The 17,020-nt window shown below is 41.0% G+C and overlaps 1 protein-coding gene across 1 annotated transcript in view; it reads right to left on the bottom strand.

The window, feature by feature from the left end:
- Positions 1 to 1,450, bottom strand: part of htra1b (HtrA serine peptidase 1b) — a 51,432-nt gene extending 49,982 nt beyond the window's left edge. Inside the window, exon 1 of the mRNA XM_079846113.1 lies at positions 839 to 1,450. Within this exon, the coding sequence (XP_079702239.1) occupies positions 839 to 1,298 (460 nt within the window). The 5' untranslated portion in view covers positions 1,299 to 1,450. The remainder of the gene's footprint in view (positions 1 to 838) is intronic.
- Between the last annotated feature and the right edge of the window lie 15,570 nt (positions 1,451 to 17,020).

Raw genomic sequence — 17,020 nt, 5'->3', positions numbered from 1 at the left:
TTAATGTTTCTAAATGCTGTGTGGGCTTTAGAAATGTGCTTTGATTGCATTTCTGATTTATGAATAACATTATGGGGGAAATTTCCCTTTGAAGATCCCTTTGAGGCACTGGATTTTATGGAGACCACATTGTCTGTTCTGAAATACTAACTTTTTTGGAATTTACTTTTCCTCCTGCAATTCCAGAAGTATCTGGATGAACTACGACTGACTCCTCTTGCAGGAAAGGGTGCAGAACTCTTCCTTGTGTGGTTATCTGATGTGGATGTGTTTTTGCACTATATTCCAATATGTTTCCAGAGCCAAGAATAAATCCCTGTAATGGGACTTGAGACGAAATGGCAACATCTAATAAGCTTCTGTGTTTACTGTCTTGAGAAGGAGCCAGTTTAAATCACGCAATACCAGATCCCGAGAATCTGCCAGCACTCTAATTTTTTCATCAGGGAAAAATAAAAGTTCGACATATTATTGTCAAATTATTTAGTAGACGAAATGTCAACAGTCAAAATCACATTATTAAAATACATTTAAATGCAATAGCATATTTTAAGAGAGGATATGTATGGATTTGGGCACGTCAGACACTTTATGGATTGAATTTAATATTCTGTCAAAAATGCCTTTGTGTAGATTGACTTTGACTTTTCTGCAGACTAAATCATTGCATCATTAAACCAAAGCAATGTGATTTATGGCACTTTGCGAACTCACAATATTTAGGAAGCTTAGCTCACTATATTTTGACATAACACTCAAACATGCATGAAAATAAACCGTCAAAAACCTCATGTCAAAAGGTTTTGGGACTCCAATTCCCTGAAACTCCATGGCTTACCTTTCCCGCAGGCTCCTCTCTGGATGAAGATGATAGGCGGCTGCTGGAGTTTTTGCGCCCGGTTACTGACTCTTTTGAGCTCGCAGATGTCCCTGTAGGACACCCCATCACTCCCGCAAACGGGATCAGTGTTCTTACACACACACACGCCGGTCTTTCCTCTCCTTCTCACGGTGGCCGTTGGTCCGACTCCCTCGGATACAGTGCACTCCAAACTCTCTCCACACTCCGGGTCTCCCAGTTTCCCTGTACCGCCGCAGGGCTCACCCTCGCCGGCCGCGCACACTGGGCAGCAGTCGCACTGGTCCAGGATGTCTCCGGCCAGACAGTCGGCCGGTATGGGCGGACACAGACTCTTATCGCAGCGCTCCGGACAGCCGATCACATAACGCTTAGAGATACGCGCATCGCACAGAAACGGCACCAGAATAACAGACACGTATAGAACCCACAGACGCATTTTAATATTAATCTCTAATAACAAACCTTTCAAGTAAAATCTCTTCAAGTAACTAAGTTGTGGAATAAGTCACAGGACAAATACAAATATAATGCACATAAACTTGACAGAGTTGGTCGTGCTGTCAAATGCCCGTTATTTTGAGCTTCAATGACAGACTTTATAAAGCTTAGGGAGTATAAACAGCAACGCCGATTGGTTGGGTGTGTATGACGTCAACGATATGGGTGGGGCGGGCCGCAATGGTAAACAAAGAGGCCACGCCTCAAGCATGTGTCTAAATATTGTGGTAACAAATCATGCACACCTGTTGAGAGATATACAGTCCTATAAAATGTCAAATAAAACGTTATGAAACTTCCAAGAAGAAGAACCCACCCAAAATCTATATTCTGAAACCGGCTTACAGAAGATTGACCCTTTTCTTCAGTAAGAGTTGCCTATGCAGTTATATAAAATAAGAGAAATGTGTGTATGTTATTGCAATTAAAAACATTGTATTATATTTCCTTATAGTAAATAATAGGCTATATGCTATTGTATAAATAGGATAATAGGCCTAGAATATATATTTTTTTTATATAATGTTTAAAAAATATATATTGCACAGTCTTTATCATTGCAATTAAATAACAGCTTTTATATAAAAAATTATCATAATTTTTGAGTCCATGGAATCAAAAGGGTTTAGAATCCCTTGAGTTTTATAATAAAGGCTGAAAGGTTGAGCTATAATCTCATAGTCATTTTCATGAAATGTTGGTACAAGTTGCCATATGTGTATACCAGTTCCCAGATAGCAAGCCACCATTGAAACAATGTTAATGTGTCAATGTTAACTGCATTGAATCAACATCAAGTTTGCACCTGCAATTAATGTTGATTTTTTTTTTAATTTCATCCAAAAATAAATGGTAATGACATTGAATCAATGCTTGCACTCTCAGAAAATGAAAGACAAGAACTACAACTGAAGCCACACAGCCTGAAATCAACTGAAGATAAAAGAAGACAACACATCTCTCAAGATCTCAGCAGAAGTTCTTTTTGAGAATTAACAAAGGATTAGATGTTGATGTGTTATTGAAAATGTTTGGTCACCATTATGGTGATCATTGTTTTCTTTGGGCAGTTTAACTATTGGCTTTTTATGTGAGTTTGTGGTCAAACTCATGAACCTGCGCTCAGCATTGTGGTCAGATAGATGGATTTTTAGATGTGTTTGTCACAAAGTTGCAGGTCCAAGCTGTCCGCCCATGCAGCTATGTGAAGGGAGTTGCTCCAGCATTATGGGAGTGGATCTCCTTCATGCTTACTGATCCAAATATGTATTTGTGAATCGCAATATTCTGGAATTTGAAGCCATGGCTTCCTCATGGTGCCAAAATACGAAATTAATAGAAATCAAATGTGTCTGGTTAGAGGAATTTGCTACGGCTATTACAATTGCTAATACTTAGCGATTTGTAATCTTTTATTTGGAGTATTGCATTATATTCTCTAGAACTGAGCACCGTAACTCTCTCGATCAAGTCACTTTGTAATTATGTCTCTACAAAATGAGAAAACTATGTGCTGAAGTGTCTTCTTAGTGCATTTCTTTTACAAAAAATAAATAAATTAACATGTTTTTGATCAAACTCTGGGGGTTATTTCACTTCAGTTTCTCAGCGACTGTTCGTATTAGAAAGACAAAAAATATATATATTAAACCCATATATGTCACCTACCTGCCCATACTGTTGCAACATGTGTACATATGATAATATTAAAGTAATTTGTACTTAAATGGACCCTGAAAACGTCTCAGGTTACATATGTAACCATGGTTCCCTGAGAGGGAACAAGACCCTGCGTCAAAGCGCTGTGGGAACGCCTCTGCGTGATTGCGTCATGAAGCACTCGTAAAATCAGTCCAATGGCGTGACGGGACGTCATATGCGGGTGACGTCATTGACCAGGAAACTATAAAGCATCCCTGAACCAAACAGTGTCAGCTTCTGAAAAAGTCGAACAAGTCAGTCACAGTCGTGCCGGGAGTATGGCAAAGCGACACAGTGTCTCGTTCCCTCTCAGGGAACCATGGTTACATACGTAACCTGAGACGTTTCCTTTTAAGGGAACTCGCACTGCGTCAAAGCGCTGCGGGAACTCAATACCCACGCCGCCATAACTCTCAAATGCCTGTATAAGTGAAGTCGTAATGCACATTAAACTACAAGCACCCGAGACCCTGGAGTAGAGGCCATGTCTAGGTTATAAAACCTTACTATGTTATGCGGAGAGGACCACCCTGCTGCATCACACACCTCCTGAAGGGAGACTCCAGACAAAAGAGCCATGGAGGCAGCCATACTCCTAGTAGAGTGGGCTTGGACCTTTAGCAGTGAAGGTTGGCCGGCCGACTCATATGCGAGTGAAATAGCCTCGACTATCCATTTACTTAGCTTCTGCTTAGACGCAGGCTTCCCTTTACTCGGGGTCCCGAAACAGGCAAACAACTGATCAGAATTGCGCCACAGGGCAGCTCTGTGGACGTAAGCATCTAGTGCCCTCACTGGGCAGAGCAGATTCAACTTATAGGATTGCATTATAGGACCTGCCATATTCATGGGAACTTCACAGAAACGCTTTCACCATACCGGGCGCAAACTCAAGAGGGAGCAACAGACAATGCTTGCAAATCCCATACTCTTTTTTTAGAGACGAAATAGCCAAGAGAAACATAGTTTTTTATGTAAGAAACTTCTCTGGCACCTCCTCAATAGGCTCAAAAGGGGCCAAAGCTAGGCCTTCTAGCACCATGGCCAGATCCCAGGTCGGCACCCTCGAGCGTGCCACAGGCCTTAGCCTCAGAGTACCACGAAGGAAGCGGGTTACCCAAGGGTGTCTCCCCACCGATGCGCCATCTAGATGAACATGGGAGGCAGATATTGCCGCCACGTATACTTTTAAGGTGGAAGGGGATAACCCTAAAGAGAACTTTTCTTGCAGAAAATCTAGCACTGAATTGACTTGGCAGTTGACTGGATTCAAAGAATGGTTTGTACACCATGCGACAAAGACTCTCCTTTTAAGGGCATAAAGCCTCCTCGTTGAAGAAGCTCTGGAATGCAATATGGTCTCTACCACCTAAGAAGAGAGCCCCGAGTCTATGAGCTGGGCCCCCTCAGGGGCCAAGCCCACAACTTCCATAACTCCGCCGCGGGTGCAGGACTGACCCCGACGCCTGGGAGAGAAGGTCCCTCCTGATCGGAATCTCCCACGGGGGACCCTCGAGAAGAGACACAATGTCGGAGAGCCATACTCGGCCCGGCCAGAACGGGGCTACTAACAACAGACGGACCCCGTCCCGGCGTACTCTCTCCAGAACTCCTGGTAGCACTGTGTAGTGTCTGGAGTGTCTCTCAACTAGGATCAAAGTGATCAGAGATGCTTTCCTCCAAACAGCTCTGCATATAAATTAAATTTCTGCCCCACTGGCTCCGGCGGGTCTGAGTCAAATGGCACCTCCGACTGTTTAATGGCCAGCTAGAAGATGACCAGAAGATACTAGCGATGGCCCTTTCTGAACTTCAATCAGATTTTAATCAGCCAGAACAGTTCCCTCACCCTTCAGTCTGGAGGGGCCATGGGGGGTTGACTCTAACACAACACACACACACACACACACACACACACACACACACACACACACACACACACACACACACACACACACACACACACACACACACACACACACACACACACACACACACACACACACACACACACACACACACACACACACACACACACACACACACACACACACACAAGCATTCCCCTCTATTTAGCCTTTAATTAAACTATCCCAGAAATTACATGATGATTTCTTAAGTGTATGAATGCTCCCTATATTTCTTATGCTTGCGTGATGTAAGAGCTATCTTAAACGCTCCAAATTGCTCTGTATAGAAGATGCACTGCCTTCATGTCTGTAAACCAAGGCATGTCTGATGTCTAAATGTTCCTTTTTCTCTGTCTTAGTCAATGGTACAAAGTATATGATTATGAGATGTACCACTAGTATGGTTAGGTCTTTAGAGTGAAACTTTACTAATTCTGGCTTCCAGCAAGAACATTCCATTGAGTAATAAAGTCCAAACAAAGAAAGTCTCTCCCGCCTGAAATTCACACCAACGATTGGTCGTCTCAGGGAAAATGGGCGTAGTTAATGGACTTTAAAGGACAGAAACACCCACACATTGTTGCTCAGTCAACTTGCAAGGACCCCGACGAGACAAATTTCCTTTTCCTCCCATCTCATCAGCGCGGCTCGCGGGCTTCGACCTGCGAGCCGGCGCGGTCCAGCCAAGCTGTTGTTTCCTTTGAAGATCGACGTGCTCCGCGACGCAGTCAGCGGCGCGTTTCACCAGACAGAGGAACTTAGCTGGACGAGATGAACTTTCCCTTCCAAGACGCTCCCTTCCCAAACACCTTTAAAAGTCCCGCGGACCAACGAAGCTCCGGAAGAACCAAACGGAGAGAGCGCTTCAGCGCACAAACACTCTGAGAAACGCCAACACACGCTTCTTGCTTTACACAACACCAAGAAACCATGCAAGTATCAATTCTACCGAAATTTAGATGCGTTTTAAGATTGTACCCCTGTTTAAGGTGATATAGTTCTTGCTGGCTCCAACGATAATGTCTGGGAAGGTGTCGGATTTCCCTTCCCCTCATCCTCCTCTTTACTTTCCACTATTCTGTAAATACATGTATTCTTTATGTAGTCATATGTAATCGTAGTATTAATCTTTATTAAAACCATGATATTCACGTTTTGATTGTCATTGTTTTGCTCACGGAACACAAGTCCCTTTAATGTCAGATCTAAGCTACAAGCTCTTATAAGCATCGTTGAATGCTTTAATTAATACCATAACTCGGAAAGTTTGTCCTTTGTGGCCAGAGGGATAAACTTCCCGAAAATTGGGTAGAAAGAATAGACCTGGTGAGTGGATAAAGAATCTCCGCTCGTTCTCTAAACGGAACGGAGAGGAATTTTGAATCAGCTCCCTAGGTTATTCTGTGATTATTTAATATAGATATATCTGTAGTTAATTGCAATAATTTGTTGTTAACCATATATATATTGTATATTGCATAAAATACTGAGGTTAGGTATTCCCCTTTTGGGTGATTTTGGAGATTTGTGATTAGATTATAACCCATTATGATTAATCATAAATCCCTAAATATTAATAACCATAATTCCCTATTGAGCTAATTTTTAATTTAAATATATATGAAGAGTTTCGTTGCAAAACGAGATATATCCATTTTGAGAAATGTTGGTTATTTGACATTATTATTTAAGACATCAACAGTCAAGTTCATTCACAATTTTTTGTACATTAAACTATTACTTGAGCTCAGTGAAGGCCAGGGACACAATATTCTTCAAATCCAGGATATTTTTTATTTATTTTTATGTCCATAAATAAGTCAAAAACCATGCCAAAATGCAACATATTTATCTTAACATTGTCAAACATCTTAAATTGGTTAAAAAAACAATACATCATAAATATATGGAATAGTATATACAAAGATTGATTAATAATAATAAGATTCCGAGTTAGTTTTGGCCAGAACATACACAACATAACTTTTTTTTTTTTTTTTGCAAAACGCTATTTATCCACCTTAGGCTATATTCTACTACTGTAATACCATTAAGAAAAGCTAGTGAATCAATGTTTTGTGTGTGTGTGTGTGTGTGTGTGTGTGTGTGTGTGTGTGTGTGTGTGTGTGTGTGTGTGTGTGTGTGTGTGTGTGTGTGTGTGTGTGTGTGTGTGTGTGTGTGTGTATGTGTGTGTGTGTGTGTGTGTCGGCATGACAGACCAACATTACTCGCAGTCGCACGATGACAACAATTAATCTTTGGATGTTTTCCCTCCCCTGAATGCCTTGCCCGTTTGGTCTTCTCCCTTTGATGATTTTCTTAAGATGCCTTCCTCTTTCTCCCAACAGCAGCTGGAATGACCGGCTCCAATCCGTCATCGAAATCCATAACGTTAGCTTGACTCTGAAGCTTTGATTCTCTGACTGACAGACAGCTGTTGATCAGTGACGTAGCCTACGTGACTGACAGCTCGCCTACAGTATAAACTGGTAAACGTTTTTTAGTTAGCCTATTGAATCCTCTTTTTAAAAATATGTTTTTTGTTTTGATATTATCGTTAAATCACTGAGCAAACTCGGAGCACTTCACCGGCGGTGACTCTCTCCTCGCGTGACATCCTGACAATGCAGACTCAGGGGAGAGATAGCTCACAAGCGTCTCTTCCACCTAAGGCATCACCGCATAACCATGCTGCTTCAACCCCATGATGTTTGAATAAGCAGTTGTTGTAGGGTTGAATGGTCTAAATGATGCTGGCTTAATCCACCGAGATGTCGAGGTCGGGAAAAAACGGCAAGCCCCGCTTTGGAGGTTGAGATCTGGATGGCAGGAAGTGCTCGTCTAATTTACTTGACTGACAGGCTTCCTGCTTCTCGGCTGGCCAATCTATCTGTAATCTAGCAACAGCATGAGTTACTACCTCCAAAAGCTCCTCTAGAGCGTGTGAATGAGGTGGCGAAGCCTCATCTAAATAATCCAGGCTCACAACATCCAGTTCCTCGGAACTGGAATGCTGCTGCACCTGCGTTTCAGCACGAGCAGAAGAAACCGCAAAGCGTGCTTCTAACTCGCAAACTGAAGCATCAGATCTAATGGGTAAGGACAGAGACAGGGGATCACCCGTCTCTAATCCTGCCGTTAGATCAATCTGTGAACCCCAGGACGTAAGCCTTCGCTGTGCCTCACCAGCAGCGGGACCTGCACCCTGGGGAACGCGAGCCGAAGCGCCCTCCTCGAAGAGCGCTCGGGGGGACCAGAGAGTTTTCATCGCTAACTTCTCACAATGCTCACAGCCAGCCCCCTCAAGGGCTGCCTGTGCATGCTCCGATCCCAAACACATCACACAGAGCAAATGTGTATCCCCACCCGTGATGTAACGAGGGCAGGGAGTGACACACTGTCTGAACTCATTCAACATATTTATTTTCTTTTTTGAGAGACACACACACAATAAATTGGACAAACGATTTCCCATAGAGCGCTTGTGAAGACACAGAAGCTGACACTGTTTGGTTCAGGGGTGCTTTATAGTTTCCTGGTCAATGATGTCACCCGCCTATGACGTCCCGTCACGCCATTGAAGTGCTTCATGACGCAATCACGCAGAGACGTTCCCGCAGCGCTTTGACGCAACGCGAGTTTCCTTAAAAGGGAAATGTTGCAACTGTCCCACTATATGGGGACATTTGCAACAGGACAGAGGGGCAGTTGCAACAGTCATTTAGATGTAATAACACCCATACTTCGGCATAATTTTTCTAATCTTTTTTTAGTTTATTTGAATTCATTGAGTTAACTTATTAAAGTAAAAAACAAGTACACAACCATGTAACACCTTTGTCAAAATCCCACAAACTGATTTATGTAGGCCCAACTGAAGTAACAAGCAGTAACAATTTCATAACACCACCAAAAGCACACAAACTGATTATTTCATAGCATCAAGTATTCACAGTTGCCCATCAGACTCACAATTGTGGCAAATGCAGGCTTCATGAGCCCATGCCTTGCACTGGCAACATTGAAGCCACACCTCTTCTGGTCTGGAGTACCTCTCCAAACAGACAATGCAAAAATCTTCTTCTTTCTCAGAGTCACTGTCCTTCTCTGTATGCTTTTTCTTTTTGGTTTTGGTTTGTTGGCTTGTTTCCGGTGTGTTTTTTGTCAGTATTCTCTTAACTTTTGCTTTCTCCCTCTCCAAAGCCTCCTTTTTGGGGGTGTCTGTCAAGATGGCCGATTTGCATTTTTTCCTACCGTTTGGTTTCGTTATCTTCCGTGGTCCTGCTCTGGGGTGAGGTCTAACAGTCTCAGGTGAGAACTCAGCTTGCACTGGAGAAACTTTAGTAGAAGCAGAAGTCCCAGCATGCACTAGAGGAACTGCAGAAGAAGCAGAAGGCCCAGCTTGCACTGGAGGAACTGCATAAGAAGCAGAAGTCCCAGCGTGCACTGAAGGAACTGCACAAGAAGCAATACTCCCAGCGTGCACTGGAGGAACTTCCAAAGGAGCAGATCTCCCATCTTGCTCTGGAAGAACTGGTGGTGGAGGCCGGTCTGTCACCAAAGATGGTGCAAAGTCACTGTCTTTGAATTTATCATGGTTATAAGGCCAAATTCCAGTGCTGCTAAAGCCATTCTGCACATTGCCTGGTGTTCCAGTCAATGGGAGGACCAACCTAACAATTCCAGGAATGTCATAGATGGACATCGTCAGGCCTGGGTGACTTCTCATCCAGGTATCGCAAAATGTGTTGACATGACGGTTTACGGGGCCATAAACAGTATGATCCAGTGGCTGTAATTTGTCGGAGCAATGGGGTGGAAACGATAGCATGACAATGCCATTTTCTCTGCAGAAATCTATTCCTCTTTCAGAAAGATGCAAGGAATGATTGTCAAGGATCAAGAGGACTTTGGCATCCAATGAGGCCCTTGTGTGGTGGATGTTCTAAATGTTTAAAGAACTGAAGGAAATGGTCCTCCAACATCCACCCTGATTTATTGGTGGCTCCAATGCATCCAGACGGGCCATCACGGATGAAATTGGCCTTGAAGTTAACCCGTGGGAAAATGAACATGGGTGGAATCATGTTCCCTAATGCATTGCCTGCACATGCAACTGTTACCAGTGTTCCTCTCTCTCCGGAGGTTACTGCCCCCACCTGTTTGACGCCGCGTCCGGCAACAACATTTTCTGTTTCTTGGACAGTTGTGACCCCGGTTTCATCCATATTCCAGATGTCCTTCCCCTCAAATTTGTTTTTGTCAAGCACACTGGTAAGATTGTCGTAAAACAAGGACACATTGTGACGGTTGAAGCTTGTGTTCTGTGTGAGACTGGTAGCTTGAGGGCACCGTAGACAGACTGGGCTCTCTTTTCATGAACCCCATAAACCAATCCCGGCCAGCCAGGGAGCACTCATTCCAGGTTTCAGGGTAGGGGCACTTTTGGTAGACAGCCAGTTGGAAGGCCAATCGACGAACCTGCGAAATGGATGGTAAATGAAAATGGAGGTAGAATGGTAATTTATCTTATCTTATTATTTTGCAGTCTCAACAATGCGTTGCAACTGTCCCACCCCCTGGCAGCCATCTTAAAACTAGTGATACTAGCCTAACACATTGGCTTGAACACATTGTACCTAAGTCTGTTAAGAGCTAAGAAACGGCACATTCAAACTATAAAACTGTAAAGATCAATACTTAAACAGTTTAGACAGTATGACAAAAAAGTTACTTTTTTACCTTGAATTTCAGTTCCCCCATAAGGAAGTTTAACATGTGGCTGTTAACTTCCAGAAAGAAGGAGAGGCATACTGAGCCTGTGCAGTAGGAGTGTCATGACTCCAGCTCATTCCTGATTGGAGAAATCTGCAATGTTGCAACTGCCACACATTGCAACTGTCCCCACTCTTCCTTATAGGTCATAAACCCGCCCCCATGTTTTCTAATGTGACAAAATCTAATAAGTCATAAAGCCCGCCCCCATGTTTTCTAATGTGACAAAACTAAACAATCAAATTACACTTCAAATAAATTTTTTCCAAAGATGGTTTCTGTCATTTTAGGTAGCTTTTATAACGCTAATGTAAGTTCAAGTGTTCGGTTTTTTTTTAATAAGTTTGGTTTTAGTTAGTCATCTGATGCTATAAAAACGGGGGTGTGACATCATGATTGACAGCTTCTCTGAGCGAAGTTGCCACTGAAGCACCAACTAATTTTTCCGGGATTTTCGTGAGAAGATTGGAGCTTTTACTTTAATTTCTACATTTCCACAACTGTTTATTTCACCCCAACATAATAAGCTGTTTCTGCAACTAACAGATACTGCGGGAGTGTGGGCAGGGTTTTAATATCGCGTCTCTACTTCCTGCTCTCTACTGCTCAGACTCAGGTCCCAAGGTCACTACTGCGCAGACTCGGTCCCAAATCAGCGCAAGATGTCAGCGCCATATTCGGACATTGTTGGCTTCACTTTTCTCCAATAGAAGATAGTGAAGGGGCGTCTTCCATCTTTTTAACAGTCTATGTAATCTACTGGCAGCAGGGTTGCCAGTATTTTACCGTTTACTGTAAAAATACATTTCACTCTGTGTTTTTTCTCTCATTTTTTCCCTCAGTTTTAAATTAATACTTAGGCCTGCGACACACTGGACGATTTTCAAATTGATTTTAAAACTGTGGGAGACCACAGACATAAGGCCAGTTTCAACTGACTTTTAGCATTACAATTCTCCGAATGCACACACTAGAAAATTTGCCCGGACCGCGAAACCACACACCTGTCGATTGTAACATTTTCACAGTGAGATGAGATCTCACAGAGACTCGCAAGATCAAACGTGACTTGAAAAGAATAACAAATGGAGGACAATCAATGTCGTCAGCTGGTTCTCCTGGCATGAGTTTTGTTTTACGGATAGAAAAACAAAGGAGAAAAAAAGAATATGGGTGATCTTCTTTCTCAATACTCCACTTTCGTGGCATGGTTTCAGCTATAGAAGCATGCAACATCTGGTTGGTGAAGCTTGCTCACTCTCATTGGACATATCTCACATATCGTGAGTATTACATCAGCGGCAGCCCAATCAAGAGTCATGTTTGATATTTACGATTTGGGATGGCTTGGGCTCCGACGCGATCGGGAGCAGTAAAATAATCATAATGACACCACAATAATTAAATTTTTGGAAAAAAAGTTGTTTGCTTCAAGCATGTTCCCTGATCGCTTTGGGGTGCAAATCAGGCTTTAAATCAGCCAGCCTTATACGTAGGCACACTACAGAGTGTTAAAGTAACACTGAAGCAGTGTTGAATTTAATGAGATAATTAAGTGTTTAAGTGATGATTGACATTTAGATGATTGACACTTGCTGTTAACAAGCAGAAACACTGAAGGAAAGAGAAACAACAAGAACAGAAAAAAGAGAAAGAGACGAACAGAATCACAAGAACTACAACTGACTTCCAGACACAGCCTTACATGAATTCAACTGGAGATAAAATACATTAAATCTCTTAATATCTCATCAGAGGACGATTAAACAACTCCACAAACAGCATTACCAGTTTCACTTATTACTAACCAGTTTGACTTTATTTCTGCCATTCGTCTACAGACATTTCTATTGAAAATGTATAGATCAGAGGTTTTCAAAGTGTGGTACGCATACCACTAGTGGTACTCAGGCTCCCTCTAGTGGTACGCAGAGAAATCACTAAATTAAAGTGGCTGACTGTAAAGGTTTAAAAAAATATATTATATTCTAAACACATTATAAATGTTTGAAATGTATTGCTGAAACACGTTACAAAAAACTGTGTTGTACTAAAACGGTGGCTCAATGACACACTGGAGCCACTGAGCCTGGCCCCTCCCCTAACATTATAACAACTAACATTAGAGTAAACTACATTTACATCAGTTCGCCCATTCAATCGCGCGTTGCTGTCACTACCGTTAGTTACTACAGCCTACAGTTAGCTAGCTAGTTATGCCTTCATCACGTAAATGCATATTACCTAACTGTAAAACGTATACAAAGCTTATAAAACAAAATCGCTGATATCAAGAAGAGGTGGATTAATTTTGTGAACAGCTACCTTGAACACCACCAACACCTGCCTCTGCAGTGATCGTTTTACACCGGATAGTTTGACAAACGTTAATCGGAGACAACTGGGATTCACTGATAATCCACTGCCGGACCGACACAGGACTTCATCCGCCCGTCCCGCCAACATCTGGTGCCGTCGTTGCAGTACGTGCCACTGGTGGCCAGTTGTCTTGTGAGCTTACTGCTGCGTCCCCGCTAGTGGGCATGGTTTCAGCGCAGACAGCGTTCGAGAGCAGAGAATGCTGCTTATTTTTTCAAGATTTTGCTTGGCTTTTTTATTTTTTATATATACATATATATAATTTAAATTTGGCACACATTTAATAACACATTTTTCTGTGGTTTGAGAACCTCAGAACAAATATTTAATTTGGACTGTAAATATAGCTAATGAATGTTAAAACAATACATTTAAATGTTATCTTTATTTGAGTACCGTTTTTTTTTACATTGAAGTACATTACAGTTTTAATTTAACTTTTAGATACAAAACATTTTAATTTAATCATTATTTAATTATTTTATTTACCTGTATGTAAGCACAGTGCAGTGTTAATGTACATTCTGTGTATTTACAATGTTAAATTGGCTGACAACAATAAATATTCCTATTAGGAATAAACTGCCTAGTTTTTGAACTGTGCAGAGCTGTAGCTGGATAGTTAGGCCTACTACGCTACTGTATTTTAAAGTTGGTCATTATGGTGGTACTTGGAGAGCCAAATATTTTACGAGGTGGTACTTGGTATAAAAAGTTTGAGAACCACTGTTATAGAGGTTTAGATAATTATTTTTATTTATTTATTTATTTTTTTTTAAAGGTCAGTGTTTTATTAATTTAGTTTAGGCTCTTGACCCTTGACTTTTTAACATTTGTTATAGCGGTAAAACCAAGAAAAAAAATCATGGGTTGTTGATGGTGACCTTATTCACCATCATTCTTATTCAGATCTCATCCAGTGTATTTCCTTATCAGAAGTGTGTTATATTGTTAATACACTTTAAATGTATGTTACCACCAATGAGGTACTACTGAAAAAGTTCCATCAGTGAAGCAGAAATCTGTTATTATAAAAGATTTTTAAACACATAGTTTACATAAAAAAGTTTTGAACAACGGTGTCATGCAGACACACAAAGACATCAAGAATCTGCATATGAATTTCAACAAAGGTAACAGATAAACTCTGAACAAGACATAATTGGCTACAAATAAGTCAACAAAAACAGCAAAAATAAAAGCAAATTGTCAAAATTAAAGAAAATAATAGGACCATATCCAACTGCATAATTTATTCATGTCGCAATGCATGCTGGTAGCCATTGGTGAGTTTTGTACTATGTTGGTACCCAGTATGCACTTGCAGCATGAAACTTGATTGTCACCATTGTTGATATGCTGATTGTTGATGTCTGTAGGTGTTCTGCTGTAGAATCACAGGTTCACTTTAACAATATAAAGTAAAAAAAAAAAAAAAACATCATAAAGATTCAACACTGGATGCGATCAGCAAATCAATCCACTACATGATGATTGTCATTATCAATAAATAGCTGACATTACCTGATCTGATCGCATTTTTACTAAACAAAATTTGCCACAACGAATGTCTCATGGTCACACAATTGCAGCAGCCAGAGAAAAAGTAATGCTAAAGAGTCAAAAAAATAGTAAAACTAAACCAAACACTGATCTCCATCATGGTGACAACATCAAACAAAACATCTAAACTTGCTCATTCTCAATAAGAACTTTTGTAGACGTATGGCAAAAATAAAGTCAAACTGGTTAATAATAAGTGAGGCTGGTAATGCTGTTTGTGGAGTTCTTGAGAGATTTAATATCTTTTATCTTCAGTTGGTTCGTGTAAGGCTGTGGCTGGAAGTAAGTTGTAGTTCTTGTGTTTCTGCTCGTTTCTCTTAACAGCTGGTATTCATCAGTGTCTGAATTAACTCACTTCTTTTCATTCACTGTCAAGTGTACTGTATTAGTAAACTAATGTAGGGAATAGTGAATGAGGGTATATGGTGTTATTTGGAACACGGCCTCTGAGCGTCGACTTTGAGCACTGGTAATTCACGGTATATCGCAGTAGGTTACTTTCTTGAAAACAATAAATATTACCCAGAATGCATTGTTTTCTACAGTATATTATTAAAACAGCATTTTACTGCCAGAATTTTTTACACCAATTTTTTACACTGAAAAATGAAGCGATTATTTTAAACATGAACATTTTTTACACATTTTTTACTTTTTGTACACTGAAAAATTTTACAATAATTTTAAACATTAAACTAAAACCAATAGTAGTTGGTGGCAAGTCACTGTCTCAATGAATGAGTCATTGAATCATTCTTTCAACTGATTTGTTCAAACAGCTGATTGATGAAAGACTGGACGTCTTTGTGAATGGGTCATTGAATTATTCACTCAACCTATTCATTCAACAATTCCGGTTCATTCATTTAACAAAACTCTCCAGGGTGTTGCTCAGAGACATGTAATTGTTCTGCTGTGTGTGTGCAAAATAGAGCAAAACAATTTTGACAATGTTGACAATATTGGGCCCTATCATACACCCAGTGTTTTTTGCTAGTTTCAGCCCGATGCAGTTATCATTTTCATGTCCAGCGCCTTTGTTTAAATAGCAAATGCACTCATGCCCGTCTGTTCACCCATGGGCGTGCTAGTCTGAAAACGAGGTGTGTTCAGATGCATTGCCATTTTAAGGCAACTGAAAACGACTGCGCCATTGACCAACAAAAACCTGGTCTAAAGTCAATAGAGCAGTATTTTTTGTGTTAGTAATATTCGCCTATAGGCGGGTGCACAACAAGCGTACACTCTGCTTATTACACACACAGGGATGCGCAGCAGCACACAAACGTTTCTAAATATTAAAAATAAAAGGATTCCTCTCTGGAGAAGCGTTCCTCCATGTAAATAGAGAATTCGCCATGTTGCAAGTACAACTGGCTTTTAAAGGGAATGGGAAAAGAGACTCTGATTGGTTTATTGCACGTTACACCCAAAACACACCCATGACTCATTTCCGCCTTTAAAATAGCAAAAGTGGATTGGGACAAGCCCTAAGTGCACCTGCGGCATGCTCTTCAGATCATACGCTCAGATCGTTAAAATAGGGCCCATTGTGTCTAAAATGTAAGTCACTTAAAGCCGCGTTTACACCGAAATTACCCGGAATAATTTGTCCCATAAACTTTTTTCCCAGGAACGTTTTTGCGTTCTAAAGTACTGTGAAGTCTTTAGACTTCACAGTTCTTTGAGGTCCCTGCAGGTCAAAACACCAACTAAATGCTAATGCCAATATATCTGCTTTAACGTAAGAGCCAGCAATGTCAGACACTCCCAGTTATTATAGCTGTACAAACACAGACGATTATGCTGATCGATGTTGCAAACAGGTATTTGTTATACTGATTTGGCGCATTTTACCATTTACTGTACTTTGTTATTCTTCTTGTTATTAACCTCTAGCAGCTAATGCATCGGAAGTCTCACACATTCACAGGAAATAGCTTACTTCTGCGTTGAAAAATAAAGATAGTTTGGTTTGAAACAGAGCAGTTTTAACACTGAAGTGTAATACAAGACAATCCACTTGCAAAAACATTTTGGCTCTTTATATTCATGAGCTTTCTTGATCATCATTCTCCTCGTGGCACCTTTCCTGTGAAAGCCTGTGTTTGTTGAAGTTACTGTTACCAGCGTCACCTCACTAAGGGTGTATTTTAAATGAAGATCATGGGTGGGAGTGATTTGATGATATCATCAGACTGTATCGATTCCAAAAACACACTTTTCACGGAACATTACAGCACAGGACTAGATCTAATTAGTAACAATGTTGTCTGAAGGAATGCCATTACATTATAAAACAACATTCTGTATGTAGTTCATAGTCTGCAAT

This window comes from Gobio gobio, assembly GCF_949357685.1.
Source record: "Gobio gobio genome assembly, chromosome: 20".
Taxonomy (NCBI): Eukaryota; Metazoa; Chordata; class Actinopteri; order Cypriniformes; family Gobionidae; genus Gobio; species Gobio gobio.
This window is presented reverse-complemented; position numbering and strand designations above follow the sequence as displayed.